Genomic DNA, 23,481 nt, shown 5'->3' on the forward strand with positions numbered 1-23,481 from the left:
TGTACATAATGGACATTTTCTTCCTTTTTTTGTTGCGTTTTAGTACCTTAAAATCGACTTAATCTTTTTTTTTTAAACTTAAATAACTAAAAAAATTAGAGGTCTACAAAAAAAACCGATTGCATATCTGAATTCTATGAAAAATTTTACATCTACTACTTACTAAAAGAACCGGCTAGCTATAAAAAAAAAGTTGATACACCTTCTTTTCATTATATGATTCATTTTACTTTAACTGTTGAAAAAACCAAAGGACTTTAAATATTTTACATATCATTTGTGAATAACCAAGACATAACTTTCCAAAATGTTTGCAATTCTTAAATCTTTGGTAATAAACAAAATCAGATTTTTTAATGGCAGTAATTTAAGGACAATCCCACTAAACAGAAACCTTACCAGGACCTACAATAAGCTTTACTGTAGAAGAGGAAAGCCAAATTGGTCTTTTGGTAAGACAACTTTTATAAATGGATAGAACTTTTAATACTATTTTTAAAAAAAATCAAATTAACATTATCTTATCTTAATTGATAGAAGGACAGAATTGGAAAGGCGAGAACACACAAAGAAAAAAGAAATTAAAAAACAAGAACGATTTTGTTTAGGAAAATTATTCAACAAAATAAATGAAAATATATTTTTACAACATGTTATGCAAATTAAAGGTTAGGCCCTACTTTTTAATTTTATTTTGTATGAAATGTTGGGACCCTTGTAGGTGGTTAGAAATAAACAAAAACTAACTCCTCCACTCAAACTTTCAATTTTTTTCAAATATGTGAAGACGGATATCATTGCTCAATCGATACTTTGTGTAAAAACTTGCAATAACTTGCAATAATGATTTATATTAACATTAAAGTCGGACCAACCAACAAGGGATCAGACATTAAGAGAAGATTCGCTGATAAAAAAGGGAGAACACCCAACATAATAGTGACCCTATTAAATTCCTAATCCACCCAACATAACAATAGATAGATGGCTGGGTAGCTAAATTTTTTTTTAATTCCAAATTTTAGATTACAAGATACTGTTGGAAAATGAATCAGTACTAGTTCTAAGTTTCTAAAAATTATTTTGAAAAATTTCTCTAATTGTACCTAATAATTCCATTAATATTGCATAATTTAGATAAATACAAAAAAATTTTTGCTGGTATTGACTTTTTATTCAAATTTCTCCATAGAATAAAAATTCGGCTACAGTTACTATTCTATATTATTCTATGTGCCTCCACCCAAGCAAGGATTAATAAATGTTGAGCGGAGGGTTTCTTAAGAAAATTTAATCTTTGTTTGAATCTTTGCTAATTGCGTGCTTTAGCTGCATACTTTCAGTTTTTAACAGCGAAGCTACTGCATAATTAGAGTACGTCAGCTGTGTATCCTATTATATAAAGTAGTAAGCTTTTTTTGTCTGTAGCGAAGGATCTCGCTAACCGCTGAACCTATATGGTTCTCCTTTACAATGAAGCTTCTTATAGGTCCAGGTAAGGTTTTTACCTTTTTTGGGGGAGGGTATCTCCCACATTAACTGCCCCTAGATGCTTATAGGGGTGTAGCCGCTAGTAATTCAATAAAATAAGGTAGGTGAAAATATAAGATTAAACGAAAATATTTCTATTAGTAATTCCCTGTACTTGGGCGCCGCACTTTTATCGAAAATCTCTTTTAGCCGCTCATTATCACACACATTAAAAGTTGAAATGTACCGCAGCCGCGCAACTTATTAACAAAAAATTGCGGCTTTTACGTCCTGAATGATGCAACAAAGCTATACAATTTAAAATCAAACAAATCCATAAGTTCCTAGCTTAATAGTCTAGTCATCATTGCTTTGCTTCGAAGGATGCTGTCATCCTTGTTTTATTAACAGCGAAGCTTTTATATTATTAAGGTCGGTCAGTCTGTCCGTAACGGATACCTTTTTTCGTGTAACGGTTAGCACTTTTCGTTAATTTACGCATGTCCTATTGATTTCAAACTATTGATTCCTATAACAGTTGGGTACGATTTAGGAAGCGAAGCATTTCTATAATAAAGTCCTACAGTTAAAAGTATGTCCTTAAACAGTATAATCCTGTATTTATGCAGTTTTGGTACAAGTTAATTCACGATTTTGTTTCAACTTATACATCTTTATATTGCTAAAGTTATTTATTTCTGTCCTACCGTTTCAGAGCTTTGCTTTTATGGCTGTTGTCATCCTTGTTTTATTTTAATACAATCTAGACCACAAACCAGGGTCAGTGCGAAATAAAAATAACATTTTATATAAAAATCATTTGCAATAAATGATGCTTTTGTACGGATTTTCTCACTATACTTAAGTTATAAAATTATCAATTATAGAATATCATATGCTCTATAATTACAAGTTTTAATGGCTTATGAAAATGATCTTGTATTGTCCGCGGAAAAGTATATTTTTTTTTTGCAAATGTTTGACTACTGTTTTTCTGAGCAAACAATGTAAAAGGTTCCTTGCTTTCATGTGTTTTCTGACACGGCTTAGGACCGGTTTTAATCCGGTTGAAATTCTAAGCCATGAAAAGTAGACAAACACAATAAAAGAAAGAACAAGCAGCAATTTTTTAGAATTAAACAATATTTTCCAATTAATAGGTATGTAAAATTAGTTTTGTAATTGTAATTCTCAGTACATTCAGAAGCAATAAATGCATTTAAATAAATAGAATATGCACTAAAAATATTATAGCTAAGGGCTACAAATTATCTAAAATTATTGAATAACAATAAAATGAAAGTGTTTACATAAATTAAATTTTCTGATTAGTATTTATCATGCTTCACTAGGCACCAATTTTAAACAAAATCCCTTTATTATGTTTTTGAACCTTAAATAACCTTATCTTAATATTATTTTTCAACTTTTAAAAGATTGGTGGATTTTTTTGTCAGTTTAGTCTAGTAGATTAGGTTAAGTGGTATAAAACGGAGTTCTATGAGGTTAGAGAAATTTTGGACAACAAGACATTTTTATTTATAAATATATAGACTACAGTGGGAAGATAAATCACCCGCCCCCCACAACCTCCCCAACCTTTCCTAAAAAATACAACAAAGGGGGATTTTCTGGAGTTCACATTCTAGTTAAGGGAAGTTGCCCAATTTTGTTGTCTAATTCAATTAGTGCCAGTGCGCAGGGTAAGAAAGTGAATTCTGATTATTTGATGAAATAAAAATTAACCAGAACAAATACGCATGTGATTAGACATTCATTTTTAGTAGCGCAGCTACTCTTCAATTTTACCCGCGGCTGTAGAATAACACGTAGCGCATCCTGTCGTTGTTGGGTAGAGTATAAGTTCGAATCTCAGCCCAAAAATGGTGTTATGTCACGTACGCAACACGAATAGTTCAGAGTAGGCAAAATGCCTCATCCCAAATCTCAGGACTCGTTACTATTCACATTTAGGACTTCCAGTTCTCGACAGACACTTTCAGAGAAAGCACATGAAAACTTTTTAGCGGCAAAAAATCATTATTTAACTAGTCCTTTTTCATAACTACTTAAAATAATGCGTTACTGTTGTTATTTAAATAAAATATAATTTGTTTTAAAAATTCGCATCAACCCTAGTGTATTACCAAAACAAAAGTATCAAGAAAATCCACTTAAAAATCTAGTTTCAAAGTTTTATAATTGTCAGATAGTGCAAAAGTTAGAGTAAATCCAAAGAAATTTTGAAACGTGACAATAAGAAACCTAATTTTTGCAGGTATAAGTCGGCTGCGGCCAGCCGCCATATAAACATTTAATTTCCCTAGTTTATATTACATCTATGATATTAAATAGTAAGGTTATTTGGTTTAAGCAAAGCATCTCTAAAATTACTGGGTAGGCTAAGCTGTGATTTTCATGGAAGCCTTGTATAGATCTTGGGGGTAGTTTTAGTCTAATGACTATGCACCCCATCACCCTGCGATTAAACCCCTAAAGGCTAGGGGCTCAGCAGTTATAAATAATTTAATGAAAATAAATAAAAATAAGGAAAATTCCAAAAATAGCAAAACTAAAAATGTAGTTAACTTGACTATTAGTTAACTAATAGTCCAAAGGATCGATTTGATACTTTTTTCAATTTCAAAAGAAGAATGAACAACATTGTTGAGAAATACACTTCACATACACCTTAAATACTTTTTACCAGGGTGCCGGAGCCGTATAATTTTGATGCGGCTACGGCTCCGCGGAGCCGTATTTGGAAATACGGCTCCGGCTCCAGATCCGGCTCCGGCTCCTACCTTAAAATTAATATATCATTTTTTTTTTCATTATTGAATTTGATAAAAAAAAAATAATATAAAATATTTTGCTTTTATTTGATTAAAGCTATATAAAAGTAGAAGGATGTGTGTCTATTTGTTAAGTAACAATAGTTTTTCAGTTTATTATATGGAAATAGACCGTTGCCAAATTATAATATTACTTTAAAAAATCATTTTTAGCTAGTCCGGAGCCGGAGCCGTTTTTAACGAAAAATACGGCTCCGGATCCGGCTCCGGCTCCACCAAAAATGTTGCTGCTCCCGGCTCCCGGCTCCGGCTCCAGAACACTGCTTTTTACATTGGAGACGGATGGAGTTATAGACATACTTATTACTTATATGAATTATATAAAAGCTGCACAGATAAAAATGTAAACTCCTTTGGCTGTCCTTAGGTAGCTTTAAAGCAACTTGATTCGAAAGACAGGGAAACAATCATAATAGATTTATTATTAATTGGATCTTACACCAGACTATCATGTACCCTAATAAAATGAAACGTGTAGCTGTCTAAAATAATGACCCTTCTCATCCTCTTCCTTTTCCACATCCCTTCCCCTCCTACTACATTAACGAACTGACCAATAAGTGATGTCCATGTTATCAGAATAAAGGTACTAAGAAAGAGAAGGAATGTCTGATTGAGCCAATAGGAGAATCGCATCGGTACATACATTTAATTTCATTGGTTAAAATTTTGTACACATCTTGTTACGAATGCATGTTTTTTTTTATTTAATACATAGTTAAAAGTCAGCTGTAAACAGTATATTTTCTTAGTAGAAAGCTTTGCGGAATCAGAATTAATTGCCCAAAAATTTCGTTTAAATTTGAAAGCTTAGTAACGAGGAGGATTCTTAAAAAAAGTTAGGCTGGCTACTCGCTGGTGAGGCAAAATTATTTTTGTGAAAAATCCTCCAAAATCGAATAAAAAAATTTACAAAAATTAAATAAAATCTTAAAAGGGTTATTAACATATGATTTTGTTTAATTTTTGTAGATTTTTAATGTGCTTTTGGATGATTTTTCACAAAAATTATTTTGCCTCACTATCGAGTAGCGAGTCTATAATTTCTTAAGAATCCACATTTGCTTGAGTCGAAAGTAAACAATACTTTTGTCTGCTAGAAATGTTCCTCCTTAGATTTTACGAAAAAAGGGTTCAGAATATGCTTCTATTCTTCTATTTCTATTGTTATCAGCAACCTAAATTGAAGACATTTTTCCCCTGTCATAATATCCACGTTTATTCTACATCCATTACTATCATGAATAACTTTAAGTAGCATCAGTAATAATATTCATTATCGCCATAAAAAAAAATAGATTGACAAGAATGAAAGTAGTTGAAACAGATAAAAATGCAATCCATTACATTAACTCAGGGATACAAGGATGGATTAAATAAAAAAAAAGTGTTTACATAAAACAATTGAAACCAAGGCAAAATAGAATTTCAGCATGTTGTAATTGTTAGGAAAAAAAGAAATGTGTGTGCCTTTTTAAAAAAAAAATTTAATATTTTCTATATAATAAGGCTTTCATTTAAAATAAAAAAAAACAAATAATTATATTTTTCATAGGTACTATTTATTACGTTTTGAGTTTCATTTGTTTGTGATCAATATACACAATTCTGTGTGTTTAATGATTAAATAATAATAAAGGGCAAGAAAATTGAAGCATAATAGTTTTTTTTTCTTTGGATGAAATTTCTAAAACAAAATTTTTGATGGTAAACAATTTACTACCACAAGCCCGATTCTCCGTCATCAACTTTAGGTTTATGACGTGTCCATAAATCTCTGAACAAAACTAAGTGGATCTTTAAACCCCACCCCACTTAAAACTGCCTTTGAAAATGTCCAACACTTTAATTTGCATTAAAAACCTAATTAGGAAAAAATAATAATGTTCTATAATTGACAAATGGCTTTCATAAAGATTAAATTGTTTAATCCAATTTATTTTATCATTTTAAGATGATAGAAGATAGAGGAGGAAAAAAATCAAGTTTTAATTTTATTTTTTGCCTATTATGTAATTCGCAAAACATCTTAAGATTTTAAGGTTAGATTAATATTTTTAATCCTGTTTTCTGAGAAGTAAGTACTCTCTTGGTCATTATAGCGTTTTGAACACAATATGTGCATCCCCAATGATGATACACAAAATTGCCCCTTCTGTAGTTTGCAATTATTTGTTAAAACGTTTGGACCCTCAACTTGATTAACAAAACAATCAATATACAATAAAAGCCTCCAAAGTTGTTGAGCTAAAGAATAAGAAGACGTTATCATAAAACTTTGAGGCCAAGTGTAATAAACAGCCCAATATTCTCCCCTTCCAGGTAGTTTCATACATTGAATTTCAAAATGTTAGAGAACTTCATAATTATCCTTGTCATATTGTTACATTAAGAACTAGAAAGAAAAAAAGCCCAGGAAAATTAATTTGTTTTCTCCTTTTTTTAACAAAGCTTTCTTAATTCAAAGGTCCTTTACATCATTTTATAAAATACTGTCAATTAATCTATTGCCAATGGCACACTAATCTACATCCATTTTCCCCCCTGAATATTAATATAGTAACAAAGATAGAATTAGACACATGAGATATGGAGGATATTATTTTATTATCATTTAAGCGGCTACACCCATGGCATCCAGGGACTCTGTCTTCAAGGGGGTAAGATGGGGACAGAAAAATAGCCTAAAGGCTTAAATCAAATAATGAAATAGCCTACAACCACCCGAAGATTTGTGTGTAGCTTTCCTAGAAGGGAGAATTCAATCTGTTCTTTAGTTATCGAAATATTAAGCTTTAGGCATAAAAAAAACTTACTACTTTATATAATCAAATCATTATAGTAAAAAATTAACATACCTATATTGTAAGAAATAACAAAAGCTGCCAGGACGGGTCCTCTGAATCCCTCGCTGACCGCCAGGACAAAGTAGCTGATGAGGATCAGTGAGAGCAGGTACATGACAGAGTTGGGGAAGAAGGTGACCGCCAGCAACGTACCTGTCACCATACTGAGCACCAAGTACACAATTTAATAATTAATTATTCAAATTTAAAAGATTTTACAATTTATTCACTACATCTACAAAATTATCTTACATCAAATTTATTTTAGATCAGAGAACGAGGGGACTATGGGCTGTTTTATGCACTAGTCCCCAAAGTTTTATAATAACGTTTTCTTATTTGTTGGCTTAACAACTTTGGGGACTTTTGATGAATCTTGATTGGTTGGTTTATTAAGTTGAGTGTTCAAAAGTTTCAACCAGTAATTAAAATCTACAGAAAGGGTAATTTTATGTACATCAATTTATCTACCATTGTCTTTTCCCCTAAAAGTCAGATCAATGGACAACAAAGGTACAGAGTAGCTACGCATTGTAATAGTAGGATGGCAGTTTTCCTAAAGTGAGAATGCAAGAACATTTACTTGAAAGATAAAGGAAGAAAACTTGTAGAGTATCTTTACTGTAAAATTATATCAGCCTTGTTATCCATAAAAAGCTATCATATTTGCATTGAATATGTGTGGGCCTGCATGTGGGAGAGTTTGTGTAATGGTCTGTATGTATGTGATTCTTAGTGTGTGTGTGTGTGTGTGTTTGTCTGTTCGTATGCATATGCATATGAACTTGTCAAAACTGCAGTTTGAGTGCCCCCTTATCTAGATTTGATCAATCCATTTCTCCAGGGTATGACAGCCGCGCTTCTGTCACCAGTAAGCCGCAGGGTTATGAACGACAATTTATATCAAATGAATATAAAATCTGTTTTGGTATGATTATTACTCCATTTATATTTTCAAACAGCTAAACGGGATCAAATTGGCGGCCTAGGCGCGGCTGCTGAACACTGCAATTCTCTCACTATAATAATCATGGATAGAGGAATATGAAAATATTTGAGTGCCCAAATATTAATATGAAAATTTCGAGGAGCTGTATTTATTTCCAAGTGCCATATCCATATAAGGGTGACTTATTAACTCCACCTTTAAAATAGACTAAACCATGCTATTTACAACTTCAAAGAATCTATTAAAACTAAGATCTCAATCGCAAGAAAATACTGCAAAAGCTATTTGACCATTTACATATCTTTATATTGAAGATAAAAATAAATCTGATCTGCCTTATTTGGTTATATGGCCTTATTGTTCACATCTCAATTTTATCAAAGCACGTAATTACTGTGGAATTCTGACTAATTGTATTATATTCTTATTATCTAAATTGTGCACTGATAATAAAGTTATTGCATTAAATCATTGTATAACAAGTGCATGTGTACAATCATGTCAATTTAAAAAGCTATTAAGAAATAAATTATTTGTAGTAACACTTGCCAAAATTTAGTTTGGGCAACAATTTTTTAATCTTAAGCTATTCAAGTAACAGGTACTTTTACTTGGGGCTCTCTTTCTATTCTCATCAACAGCTTTTAAAACTTAAGAACACCATAGCAACGCCTTGGCCGCAGCCAAACCGTCATTTTTACAACAATAGAAAAAAACACGCCAAAACATCATATTTTCGCCAAGGTCAATCGAAAGCCGACAACTGCTTCTGACTTTAACCGCCAGATTTACAATAACGTTATTGTAAGGTTTTATAAATATTAGAAAATTTTAATATTGTCGAAAAAAATATTAAGATATCTATGCAAATTTAGTCAATTAGGCTTTGATTTATTTCATTTATCTCCATCACTTCAAATGCAAATTAACAAGGATGATTTACTTAGTCAGGAGCGAAGCTTTCTTTATGTAAAGCAACAAAAATAAGCTATTGGCTTGGTACTAATTTAAATCTCGAACTGACTATAACTAGCTTCCTAGAAAAGTTAAAAATTGTTATTACTGCTGCTGTGCCTAGCACGTGACACAGAGTTAAGAGAGAAGGTGAATGCTATGACCCGCAAATAGGCACAAATCATTACCATTCACAGTTAGGACTTCCAGACAAAGGTCATTCAAAGGGTTGGTTGTCTATTGAAAACCCTAATATGCTATAAGTATCCTTGATTTAAAATCAACGAGGTAACTAAACTAGCCTCTTAAAATGAACAAACATAGAAAAGTATATTTTCCACAAACAAAATAAAAATATTTTCAATCATCAACTTATTTAATCATATTTGTTTTGTGTAAAATAATTTGCAAACGAATTGTCAACAGAAATAAAATTTAGCCCAACAAAAAATCAAAATAAGTTCATTGCTCAAAATGTCAAGGAATGGGGGACAGATAATCGAAGATTTTAATCCATTTTATTTATACAATGATTTTGTTTCTTTCAGAATAGAAATTTAATATATAAAAGAAAACCGCTTATTTTTAGATTTTTGATTTACTAGGTGATTTTTTTTTAGCAGCTGTTTCTAAACAATAATAGGTATAAGAAAACTTTTTGGATCTATCCAGCCGCAGCCGCCTATTTCAGAGCAAAGCAAGTCCAATATAGCGCATCTGGCTTGCAGCTGCGGATTCTTTTCAGAATCTGATGTACATAAAGGCAGTTAGCTACAGTTGTCCAAAATATGGGAGGGGAAATGTGAAATAAAGGCTCTAAAATTACATGATGCAAATAACATATAATTTGTGAAAACGTTTCCCTGTTTGGGATAATGTCAACAATCAAAGTCCTAGTTGTTTTTGTTAGCGTGTGTGTTCTTGCTAGTTATTGAGTTATTTCCTATCAATTTTTGCTAAGGGTTGCTTCGAATATTTTATTAATTTCTAATAATGTTTAATATTAAACATGAAAAGTAAACTCAGAAATAGAAAGAAAGTTATTCAGATGATCATTAATAGTAAAACATAAAATTTTACAATACATTGCAAAAGGAAAGAGTGAAAAATTCCAAAAGTTTTTTTTTGTCTGTAGCGAAGGATCTCGCTAACCAATGCACCGATATAGTTCTTCTTTACAGTGAAGCTCCTTATAGGTTTCAGGATGATTTTAGGCTATTTTATTTTTATTAATGCCTGTGCATGGTTTTAGGCTATTCTTATGCCCTTCCAATATGCCTTTAAATATAGGACCTGTAGATGCTAGGGGCGCAACCGCTAGTTTCGTACCACAAGCTATGGATGGACAGAATAAGCCAGTCTTGTGAACAAAATGAGTTATGAAGAGGATTTGCTTTAGTTAAGAGATTCTTTAAGCATAAACTTCAGAAACATATCTCAGATAGCAAGCAAGATAATCACATTTCCATTAAAGCTTCCAAAACTTACAGACCCAGAGAAAGCTTGCTTCCAAAAAGGGAAGAAAAAGAACAGGTTTATAAGAAAAAGAATTATTTCTTTAATCCCTTTAACAATGCACATTTTGTTGATATATTTTCATAACAAATCATATGTATATATTTGTGAAAGAGAGACTGTAGAGTTATTTTATTTCGTTTTTGTGTTTTTTTTATACTTTTCTTATTCAAGTTTATTCAAGATTTCATGCATGTTGTAAAATCAAGTAAAAAATCAAAGTCATTCCAAAAACAAAACACGCAAATCTTATTTTTTTCTTGAGATGCCAGAAAATAAAGTTTCTTTGTTTAAATAAAAAGTTCTGGTAAAAATGTAAACAATAGAATATCTGTCACAAACGCTTATATACGCCAGTTGGGCAGATAAACAATTGGATTTAACTCAAAATTTTAAAATGATAAAGAGATGAAGTAGCATGCAAACAATTTATTTTGTGTTAGTCCGCCGATATATTAACAAACAAGGCTAGACATTCCATCAGGGGGGTAGAAACACGTATTTAAAAGTTAATAATATGGTATGTTGGCTTCAATAATGGATGTATTATTAATTGGATCTTACACCAGATTTTCATGTTCTATAATAAAGCGGGCTAAAATAACGATCTATCCCATTCCCCTCTTTTACCCAATCCTCTTTCCTCCTACTGGTCAAACGGCCCGACCAATAAGTGCAAGGGGAAATTGCAACCTAAATTTACAACAATTATTTTCTTGTTTTATCATCCACATATATTCTCATCCATTGCTTAAATGGTCCATTGGTCGATTCAAGGGTCTTGCAAAGGAAAGGATAAAATATTCGCTTGCCTTACTGTGTACATGTTATTTTCTTTTGCCTCGTGTGGCCTTCTGATAAATGAACTCAACTTATCGTCAACTTGATCAAGGGAGCGGGGTGAACAGCAAAAAGGGGATGAAGGAAGATCTCGATCATAACTATTTTCGGATAGATTCACCCCCTCTCTTTCATCATTCCCTTTGAACTGGATGGTTCTGGATTATCTATTCCAAAACTTGTTAGCGATAAGGTGTTTATACAAGTGCGCCAATGTTTTTTTTTTATAAAATTGTTAAAAAATGACATCTGTTTGGTTTTCCTTTGCAATTAAGCTTTTTTTTTAGGTACAAGGAAGGTTTTTAACTATTTTGGGAGAGCGTATCTCCACCCTCCCAATTTAAAATCACACCCCCAAATTTTTTTTCTGAATATTTCTTATTAAAACTCAAATTAAAAAGTAGAAGGGCGGTTGACTTATCCCCCTCCCACCTTAAGAACACCTAGAGGCTTCTTGGGGGCGTCCGTTGCCCCTAGTCTTTCTTAAAATAAAAGCTATGTCTTGCATTTTTTTTCAATTAGGTGTTTGATCACGAATTTCATATGGTAAAAATATTTTTCTTATTTAATTGTTATCCTAATAAGATAAAAGTTATGCTTGAAAATTGTTTTAATAGCTATTATTATATGTTGCATTTTTAGATAAACGTCAGAATTTGCGTCATTTCTATTTTCAGATTTTTATTACCCGTCATCAAAAAGGGATTGTTTTAGGGATGCAGGAATTGGCCAACAAAAGATAATTTACCTGTCATTAAACAAAAAAGGATAATATCTTCCAAAAGAAGAAACTAAAAAGAAGACAGAAATAAACACCTATTGAAAAATTGGCATGGAAACAAACCGATCTTTAGAAGTTCATTCTAATTTTATCTGTTTATTTAAATTGTCTGAATATTAAAAAGAATTCAATGTGGTTACTTCATTTTTACTATATAAGTCTTTTTTTAAAAATAGTATAAAATAGTCTATACAGTTGCTATGCTTCCAAGATTATATATCATACTCACAGGATTTTTTATAATTCCAATTTAGAGTTTGAAATATATTTATTTCAGGTGAAATTTGGGGAAAGCATGAAATATTTTCCACTGACCACTCCTTTTCGCCGGGAATGTTTTGGCTAACTTCTCATAAGAACAAGACAATTGTCTTTGTATTCAATATTTTGTTTTCTCCTTTTCTTATCTCCCCTCCTAGGTGTGTATTCACTTCCACATAATATTCACATTATCATATCAGAAACGCACATTATAACTGTATCAGTAAAAACTGCCCATATTCTTTTAATCTAATCATAATATCCAACTTTTTACTCAGTTGCTATTTTGTCCCCTATAGTCAATATTTGGGTTGTGCGGAAATCAATGCACATTTACCCTCAGTACTACTAGCTTCCTAAATAATATATTACAAGTTCTGGCCGAGATTAGTATGAAAGTAACCCTTTTTAGCAGCGATACTACTCTACGCATTCTACATAATGATAGTTTACTCTGTAATGCTATTTATGCGCAGTCGTTGCGTGATTTTAGCTGTCACATTCCAACACATTTATAACGTTTTTCACATACCCGTTTTTTTGTGTTTGCGCGATTGCACACTGAATTTATCTTGATGTTTTTTTCACTTGACTTAGTATTTTTCTGAATTAAAAAAAACATTTACTGTATGACAATAGGCTAAAACATTCTCTAAATTATCATATACGTCTTTTTGGACGTAATCAGTCTTATTTGTTTGTGTGTATTAAAAAAAAGTTGTCCTATATTTTTGAAAAATAACAATAGCTACTCCTTTTTTGGTTAAATAATCAGATTTCTATTCATATTTCAAAATTAAACAAGGAACATATTTTCCAAAGATTATCAATATTGTAATTATGGAGTAAAAGAATAGTTATTTCTTTCATCGTATTATAAACCGCTAATGGTTTTAATCTTATGATTGTACATTTCTATATTCGTTGAAAGCGGTTTATAATACGATGCTAGACATTATTTTTTCGTATTGATGAGAACCGGTTTCTGTCCACCGGATTCGAATGAATACGAGAAAATATAAATAAAATATTTTTTTGGTGGACTTTTTTCCCTTGGGAAAGTGTTGGTACCTTCTCCAAGAATAGTTATAAACCTTCCCTTAACCTATGAGAAGCTACAGGAGAACCATATCGGTTCTGCGGTGAGCGAGATTTTTCAGTACATTCTGTTACTTTTAATAGGGGTAAATTTTCAAGAGCTAACTGTACTTCAGTCAGTATCATCATCAATTGCGATACATACACACACACACACACACACACACACACACACACACACAGTAGGAAGAAAACAAAATAACACAACAGTTTTCAAATGCTTTAACTATCAAATTTATTACACAAAGCTGTTAGGTAAATATTGTGTATAAGATAAATTCTCGAGAAGCTAAACTCCATAAAAAATAAGATTGATTGTATGATATGTCATCAAAACCCTCTGCACGGTGTCCAATTATTTTAGCAAATAAAACTACTTTTTGATTTATTTACAGCTGTGCAGTTAGGAGCCTAACTATTTGAAAAAAGAGTACATAGCAATTAGCTTAGAATCAACCTAAACCTCAAAAAAAAACACCTGCCCTAACACACTGCTATTTTAAAGAGTAATATAACATGGTTCTAAACCTAGCGGAAATTTTGTCACACCTTTCCTCCACTCCACTTTTTCATAGGCAGGTGCCAGATTAAATGTGAAGCAGTCGACCAAATTAAATTATAAAATCCTTAAACTTTAAAGGTTATTTGAAGCTGATCAAATTAGGAAATACCATCCAAAACTAGAATGATGAAGAATTAAAATTTTGTATTTTATGACACTAGAAATAGTATCCTTATTCGTTTGGTATATAACGATAAATATATGGAAATGACTAAAACTTCCTTTTTTATAAACAGTTTTTAAAAGTAAATATAAAAATAAATACTTTATATCTAACTAAATGTAAAAATCAGTGATTAGTTGGCAATAGCTGCGGAAAATTGCCGTTAAGTTGAAAATTTTCATGATATTTTTTTGCCTAAATCGTCAGTTGTAAGTTATGGTAGTCACGGGATTCCTCCCCACGGGATTCCTCCCACTGGATTCCTCCCAACGGGATCCCTCCCACGGTATTCCTCCCACACGGGACTCCTCCCACACAGGATTCCTCCCAACCGGGATCCCTCCCACGGGATTCCTCCCAAACGGGATACCTCCCATGGTATTCCTCCCACACGGGATCCCTCCCACGGGATTCCTCCCAAACGGGATATCTCCCACGGTATTCCTCCCACACGGGATCCCTCCCACGGAATTCCTCCCACACGGGATCCCTCCCACGGGATTCCTCCCAAACGGGATACCTCCCACGGTATTCCTCCCACACGGGATCCCTCCCACGGTATTCCTCCCACACGGGATACCTCCCACGGGATTCCTCCCACACAGGATACCTCCCACGGAATTCCTCCCACACGGGATCCCTCCCACGGGATTCCTCCCAAACAGGATTTTTTTTCATTTTAAGATTTTTGGGGGTGGGATAACCTTCCACACCCCCCTAAAAAATTTTTTTTTCAAATTTTTTTTTTCCATTTTCAATTTTGTTGAGGGTGGGGTGACCTCCAACACCCCAAAAAAATTTTCATTCAATTTTCTTTTTTATTTTTAAATTTTTGGGGTTGGGGTGATCTCCCTCACCTCCATAATTTTTTTTTTCTTTCATTTTTAAATTTTTTGGGGTTGGGGTGACCTCTCACACTTTTTCGGGTGTAAGGTGACCTTCCACCCCCCCTAAAAAAAATTTTTTTAAATTTTTTTTTCTTTTCTGGATTTAAAATTTTTTGGGGTGGGGTGACCTCCAACAACCCTCTAAAAATTTTTTTTACATATAAAAAAATTTTAAATGGCCAAAAATTAAAATTTAAAAAATTTTTCAGGGGGTTGTGGGAGGTTACCCCATCCCCATGAAAAGTTTAAAATTTGAAAATGGAGGAAGAAACAAAATTTTTTTTTAAGGGGGGGTGGAAGGTCACATACCTCCTATGGTATTCCTCCCACACAGGATTCCTCCCAAACAGGATTTCTCCCACACAGGATCCCTCCCACGGGATTCCTCCCACACGGGATCCCTTCTACTGTATTCCTCCCACATGGGTTCATTTTACAAAAAAACATTTTCCCTTTTTTTCAGTTATTTATTTAAAAGAAAACCAAGATTTTATTTTTAAAATTCTTTTTCCAAATTATTTCCAAATTTTTTCTATAAATTGTCCTCTAAAGATTTTAAAAATATAGGTTTTTTATTTTGACTATATGTCTGAAAAAGTTTCATTTGATTTTTATACTTTGTCTTATCCAGCTTGCACCACGAGGAGGTCAAGTAAATTTGAAAAAATGATTTTTAGGGGGGTGTGGAAGGTCACCTTACCCCGAAAATAAAAAAAAATAAAAATTTGAAAAAAAAGAAAACGAAATTTTCAGGGGGGTGTGGAAGGTCACCCCAACCCCGAAAATTTAAAAATGAAAAGAAAAAAAAATTTAAATAAAATTTTGTTTGGGGGTGTGGGAGGCTACCCCACCCTCAACAAAATTGAAAATGGAAAATAAAAAAAAAATTTGAAAATTTTTTTTTTTAGGGGGGTGTGGAAGGTCATCTCACCCCTCAAAATCTTAAAATGAAAAAAAAAAAAAATGAAAAAAAAGGTCACATCAACCCCAAAAATTTGAAAATGAAAAAAAAATTTGAAAATTTGAAAATTTTTTTTTTTACGGGGGTGTGAAAAATTGAAAATGGGAAAAAATTGAAACATTTATAGAAGGAGTCCTGTGTTGGAGGAATACCGTGGGAGGGATCCCGTGTGGGAGGAATACCGTAGGAGGTATCCTGTTTGGGAGGAATCCCGTGGGAGGTATCCCGTGTGGGAGGAATTCCGTGGGAGGTATCCCGTGTGGGAGGAATACCGTGGGAGGTATCCCGTGTGGGAGGAATTCCGTGGGAGGGATCCCGTGTGGGAGGAATACCGTGGGAGGTATCCCGTGTGGGAGGAATTCCGTGGGAGGGATCCCGTGTGGGAGGAATACCGTGGGAGGGATCCCGTGTGGGAGGAATTCCGTGGGAGGGATCCCGTGTGGGAGGAATACCGTGGGAGGTATCCCGTTTGGGAGGAATCCCGTGGGAGGGATCCCGTGTGGGAGGAATACCGTGGGAGGTATCCCGTTTGGGAGGAATCCCGTGGGAGGGATCCCGTGTGGGAGGAATACCGTGGGAGGTATCCCGTTTGGGAGGAATTCCGTGGGAGGGATCCCGTGTGGGAGGAATCCTGTGGGAGGGATCCCGTGTGGGAGGAATCCCGTGTGGGAGGTATCCCGTGTGGGAGGAATCCCGTGGGAGGAATTCAGTGGGAGGAATCCCGTGTGGGAGGAATCCCGATGGAACCGTAAGTTATATAATTTGCGGGCTAAAATTTGTTAAAAATATAACAAGATTCAAATATCTGAATTTACATCTGTGTTTCAGTATTGAATTTATAATTAGTTCTTACAACAGATTTTCATGTTCTATAATAAAGTGGAACTTGTGGCGGGCTAAAATAACGATATCTCCTTTACCTGATCCCCACCCCACCTACTGGTTAAACGAACTGACCAGTAAATGAGAGGAGAAATAAAAACCTAAATTTTTCTCCAGTCATAATATCTACGTATATTCTAATCTACATCCATTGTTTTAGTGTACTCTCAACAAGCTTATTATATAACATCAAATTTTAAAAACGTTGTTTATCATGTTCTACGTTTTAGTCTAAATATAGAGCGATAAAAAAATTAAGGAGAAGAGTCCTTCATGAATAAAGGGATATGCCAGATTTTCGTATTCTCTAACAAAGTGAACCCAGTAGCGAGCTAAAATAACGATATCCCAACCGACTCCCTACCTACTGGATAAACGACCTGACAAATAAATAAGAATTTTTTTCCTTGTCATAATATACACCTATATTCTACATCCATTCTCCTTATTCTGGAAGGCTCTTGAAATTACCCCACCCCCCCCCCCCTTTATCTCGTATCTCGTAAATCAAGGTTGCTCATTAAATTTCAGGAAAATTTAAATTAATTTAACCGCCTTTCCACTTCTATTTACCGTTAAAACGATGTAACGAAAGAAAAATAAAATGTGTGCACCGTTTTATAAATTCTTCAATTTCCTTTTCCTTTATCCTAAGAATTAACCTAAGTTCAAAGATCTTTAATAATTTTGACTAAAGACTTTGAACCGAGGGTCAGTTTATTTCTCTAACACATTCTTTTTTAAAACAAGAACAATAATATTATAAAGTAGCGCCAATAGGAAAATATATTCAAAATACAGTTATCCTTATATAAGTTACAATAAGTTGTGAATTTAATTTTACAAATAAAACTTAATTTTAAAGAATGAATTATGTAGACTTATTCTTTTCATAGAGTAACAAATAAATGAGCGTTGATATATGTACTGAGAATAAAACAAATTAAAGTATACTAGCGGCTGCGCCCATAACATCAAATGGGTTATTCAGAAAAGGGCAGAATAGTAACCTTTAACCGTCCAAAGGTTAAAATCTAAAAGAAAGAAATAAGCTACAACTATACCAGTTGGCTTTCCTAAAAATAAATCAGTTCAGAAGTTGTTGAAATCTTAAGTTTCCGAAGAAAAACTTCACTACCTGATATATAGAAATAGCAGCTACTCCCCTAACATCTAGGGACCCTGTCATCAAAAGGGACTAGACGAAAAATTGCGTTAAATCATCCCAAGACTTAAATCTGACAATGAAATAGCCTAAAACCATAATAGGACCGATGTGAAGCTTAACTAAAATAAAGAACCTTATCAATTGAGCAGTTATTAAGATCTTAAGCTTCATACAAGAACCCCTTACTACTTGATATAATAGAATTACAAGTAATAAAATAGCTACGACTCTAAATCATAACAAGAAACACCGTTGTAGCGAAAGTAAAAATTAATTATAAAAATATTTGTTTAAAATGTGTGAAAAATGTTTGAAAGATTGCACGCAAACACATATTTGACATGTCAATCTGCCCTCCTTTTTCTATATCTCTCTATCTTTCTTTCTCGGTTCTCTTTGTACTAAAAAGACATCTAAATGGATATCTATCCGAGTCCTTATAACAGGGTTGTACATATTTTCACATTTTAAACAAATTATTCAACATTTTAACATTTAAAACAATGAATGGTTGAAATCCTTATAATAAAGTAACAGGATGTTTGTCTAAGTGTTTGTCTATATGTTTGTACCGAAGGATCTTGCTAACCGCCGAACCTATCGGGTTTCTTCTTAACAGGGTAGCTTCTCATAGGTTCCGGGAAGGTTTATAACTATTTTGGGGGAGAGTACCACCACCCTCCCAGGAGATATCGCCCAAAGAAAAAATTACCCTCCAAAAAAATTTTTTATATTTTTTTAACTAAAATTAAAAACCCCCAACCCAAAAATAATTTGCCCCCCCCCCAAAAAAAAAATATTTTTTTACTTTTTCTTTTAAAATCTAAAATAAGAAATTGGGTTATCAATTTGACTCTCCCGTCCTCAAGTACCCCTAGAGGCCTTTAGGGGCGTAGACGCTAGTAGAGAAAAAAGAATTAGAACAATTGACGTACTTGTTATTATATGTATTTACCCCTGTTTGCATTACAACTTTTTTTAAAATGGAAAAATAATAAAAACATGTTTAAAGGACAATGAAATTTTCAGAGATTTAAATTTAAAAATAGATTGTTTCTCATCTGCAAAAAAAAATATCGAACGTCAATCTGAATTTATTTGTTTAATATTTTGATAGCAAAAAACGTGTATTATGTATATAGCAAGTTTAGAACAAAAGGCTTTATTTGATTTTGATTCTCTATTTAAATCAAATAAACACACTAAAAAAAACAAGGACGGCAATATACATTAGTTGCAGAACTTAAAAAGGATGATGAATTAATTTAAAAGGTTTAAAATTGTAAGCAAAATCTACAAGTTTAATTAAACACTTACAGTTAAAATGAACATTTTGGCTTTACAAAAATTAACACTTTTTAAATGTTTAAAATTTATCACTACTACCTTAATGGATGTTGAATATGTGTGGATATTATGACATAGGAAAAGTTTCGTCGATTTAGATTTATTGGTCAATTCGTTCATCCAATAGGAGGTAAGAGAATGGGGTAAATGGAGGGGTGAATCGTTATTTTAGCCCGCTGCGTGTTACTCTTAATTAGAGAACATAAAAATCTGGTAGAAAATCCAATTAATAATAAACCCATTAGAACGTTTTATTAGCGTTATATCGTTTTGCTGAGAAGATATTGTATTTTTAAGCTTAATAGGGTAGCCTTCTCGTAGAAAAAAAATTCCTCAGCTTGACTTACATACAGTCTTGACCTTATTAAGGACAAGATTCTTTACTTTTCACCAATTATGTATAGAAACGGAAACGTAGAATTTATGTAAAAACAACACAATAATCCTTGACATTTTACTAGCCTATAATATCTCAATTTTCATACAATAATTCATCTTTTTTCGGAAGCTATTTACACGTTCATAGATTTAAGGAATTTGGATCAAGTCGAAGATATGTTAACATTAACAAGTCGAAGATAAGAAAAAGTCATTAACTTTATAGTCTGCTAGCGGCAAACGGCTAAACGTACAACGTAAAATTGTGATGTCCATAAATAAAATCTGCAAAGGCCAAGACATAAAAATACACAAATGCCAAGACATAAAAATACACAGGAATCAGCGAGGATAAAAAATCGTGGGTATCAAGCTTAATTATTTAGCCTTATTATTACTAACCCTAGTTTTCTTGTTTTCAAAGATGTGATTTAACCCTTTGGTAGCTAGCAGCCTGTAAGTAAATTTCTCTTTAAGAACATCTTTGGCATTTCTTTCTTGATCCAGGAGTTCTAGATAGCACATTTTAACAGGGACAGCGAAAAATATTTACATTTTTGCAGGATATTTGAAAATAAGGAATAGATATGTTATTATATTAAGAATTCCGATTCATTGAGGTTCGCTTATAAGGATCTTGTCATCCTTATACCTAAATAAATCTTAAAGAACACATGATTTTGAAGAAAATCTAAATCGCTGAATATATTTCCTTTCCGTGCACAGTATATTTTATGTACAAAAGTAAATACATGTACAGAACTCTTTCTAAACCCAGAACCACTTCATTATGCAATCTACATTTTCCTGGATATTTTGTCTACGGTAGTCCATAAGTGTAAAGCTTTACAGTACATTGTTTCTATTTGTTAAAGCAACATGTATGATAGAAGAAAAAGATTCTTTTTAAAGTAAAATGCTTATATTTCAATCAAAATCTATATTTCTGTATTTTTAACCGATCCACTTCATTATGCAAATCAAAAGAAAATCAATGGGAAAACGTTTGTTTTGCACTTTTCTCCACTTTTAAAAAATGATTCTGATAAAATAACAATTTTTTAAGGGATTTATGCATTAATTATAATGAAAAACAGTTTAAGGTAGATTTTAATAATTTTTCTAAATAAGAAATAATTGAAAAAAAGAAATTCTATTCCTATCACTTTAGAGGACAGCTGCCGACCCCCAGTCTTATGGATGAACCTAAATACATGTTAAAGATAAAAATTACCCTGAAAAGTATACAAAAATGTTTTTTGATGTGTTAAAAAAAATCCATTTTAAAATCTTGATTTTCAGGATGATGGCCTTTAAGATGCTCTTACTGGTGGTGAAGGTGAGCTAAATGTTATCTAAGTACATGACCATTACAACAACTTGTCTATTAACCTATGTACCATTTTTTGTAGTCATAGCAGCCTCCAGTGGAGCCTCTTGACATGAAATATAACCATTATCTAAAAACTCATTATTTACTTTATGAATTTTAGTAATTAAAATTGCAATTTTTTTCTTTTTTAATATTGCTTGGCTGGAGGCTGCTATGACTACAAAAAATGGACCATAGTTTAATATATAAGTTTTCATCATGGGCATGCACTTTGATAACATTTAGCTCACCATCACCACCAGTAAGAGCATCTTAAAGGCCATAATCCTCAAAATTAAGATTTAAAAATGGATTTTTTTTAACACATCAAAAAACATTTTTGTATACTTTTCAGGCTAATTTTTATTTTTAACATGTATTTAGCTTCATCCATAAGACTGGGGGTCGGCAGCTGTCCTCTAAAGTGATAGGGATAGAATTTCTTTTTTCAATTATTTCTTATTTAGAAAAATCATTAAAATCTACCTTAAACTGTTTTTCATTATAATTGATGCATAAATCTCTTTAAAAATTGTTATTTTATCAGAATCAATTTTTAAAAGTGGAGAAAAGGGCAAATCAAACATTTTCCCATTGATTTTCTTTTGATTTGCATAATGAAGTGGATCGGTAAAAAATACAAAAATATAGATTTTGATTGAAATATAAGCATTTTACTTAAAGCAGAATCTTTTTTTTTATCATACGTGTTGCTTTAACAAATAGAAACAATGTACTGTAAAGCTGTACACTTATAGACTACCGTAGACAAAATATCCAGGAAAATGTAGATTGCATAATGAAGTGGTTCTGGGTTTACACATTTGAATTTATGAACAATCAAAACCAAGACACATTAAATTAACTTTCCTATTATCCTATACTATGATAGGTTTGTTCTAAGAATTGCATCTCTTTAGAAAAAAAGTTTATTTGTGGATGAAATCATGTTAAAAAATCATCAAGTTTTAAAAAGCATTAATTAATAGGAGAAAAAGCTACATGAGGGGTCACTTTAGGTTAACTCTTAAATTTAAAACTCACACACACACACACAAAAAAACAAACACACTACGGGGAAACGTTCTTTTGTAGAAAAAGAGAAATACCACTTCGTGGCTGTTATGTCAGGAAATATGAGGATTTTTGCTTTATGCAGAGATGGAATGCGGCTGTGTAGGGTTGTCATGATAATAATCATATTTTATAAGGTTTTTTTGTTTGTCCGTTAAGATCTCGCTAACCAATTATCCGACTGAGTTCTTTATTTTGAAACAGCTTTGGAATAGTTTTAGGCTGTTTTACTGCCCCTACTTCCCTAGGTGCTAGCAGCTAGGCCGCTTGAATTTAGATAAAACAAAATGGAGATATAATAAGGATATCCACTTTAATCTATAGCTCACTTTGTTCGTCCGCCTGTTTTTCTGACAATCTATAAAGGAAAATATCATGTGTGAAATGTAAAATTTTATATGATACAGACTAATAAAATGTCTTATAGACTTTTCTCACAACTTCTCTACAACTTAATTAGTCCGTCTAAATATTAATATTGCTAAATGAAACATCGAACTCCTATGAGGGATATTGGATTGTCTCGGCTGCATAAAGAACAAACAGCCTTTTAATATGACAAAAAATATATATTTCAATAGCCAATGTTTTTTTTGTACTTCAATACAATTATCCAACAAATTTCATCTTGTTTAAATTAAATTTAAAATATCCGGCAAAGCCCTCTTATTTTGAAGACCTCCTACAATATAATAAACTAAGACAACAGAGTGGAAAAATGAAAACATGACAGCTAACCCCAGAAATAATGAAAATATCCAACCATTTTAAAACAAAATCTACGAAAAAAGACAGGACAGCAAAATTTAAAACAAGGATGGCAACACTCATTAAAGCGAGAACATTTGAAGTTTTCCTTTGTCAAAATAGGATGATCTATGTAGATTTTGGTTTATCCAATTATGTCTATTATATTATGATATTAAATAAAAGTGGTTTAACTAACAAATTATCGAAATAATGTTTATCTTTTGACATAATTACAGCGGTCTTTTGCAAATACAATAACAAACATTTTTGACAAGTTTAAATATTGTATTTTTGGACTTAATATAAAATATATTAATTTCCTCTTAATCTAAGAAGAAAGACGTTAAGATGAGATTATAGAGTAGCTA

At 32.4% G+C, this 23,481-nt stretch overlaps 1 protein-coding gene across 1 annotated transcript in view; it reads right to left on the reverse strand.

Moving 5' to 3' along the window:
• The window catches only part of por (Protein-serine O-palmitoleoyltransferase por), a 174,587-nt gene that overhangs the window by 51,527 nt on the left and 99,579 nt on the right, over window positions 1-23,481 (reverse strand). The window contains exon 6 of the mRNA XM_080165882.1: window positions 7,184-7,335. Within this exon, the coding sequence (XP_080022008.1) occupies window positions 7,184-7,335 (152 nt within the window). The remainder of the gene's footprint in view (window positions 1-7,183; window positions 7,336-23,481) is intronic.

The sequence above is a fragment of the Acartia tonsa genome, chromosome 1, assembly GCF_053477335.1.
Source record: "Acartia tonsa isolate MP-2025a chromosome 1, ASM5347733v1, whole genome shotgun sequence".
NCBI lineage: Eukaryota > Metazoa > Arthropoda > Copepoda > Calanoida > Acartiidae > Acartia > Acartia tonsa.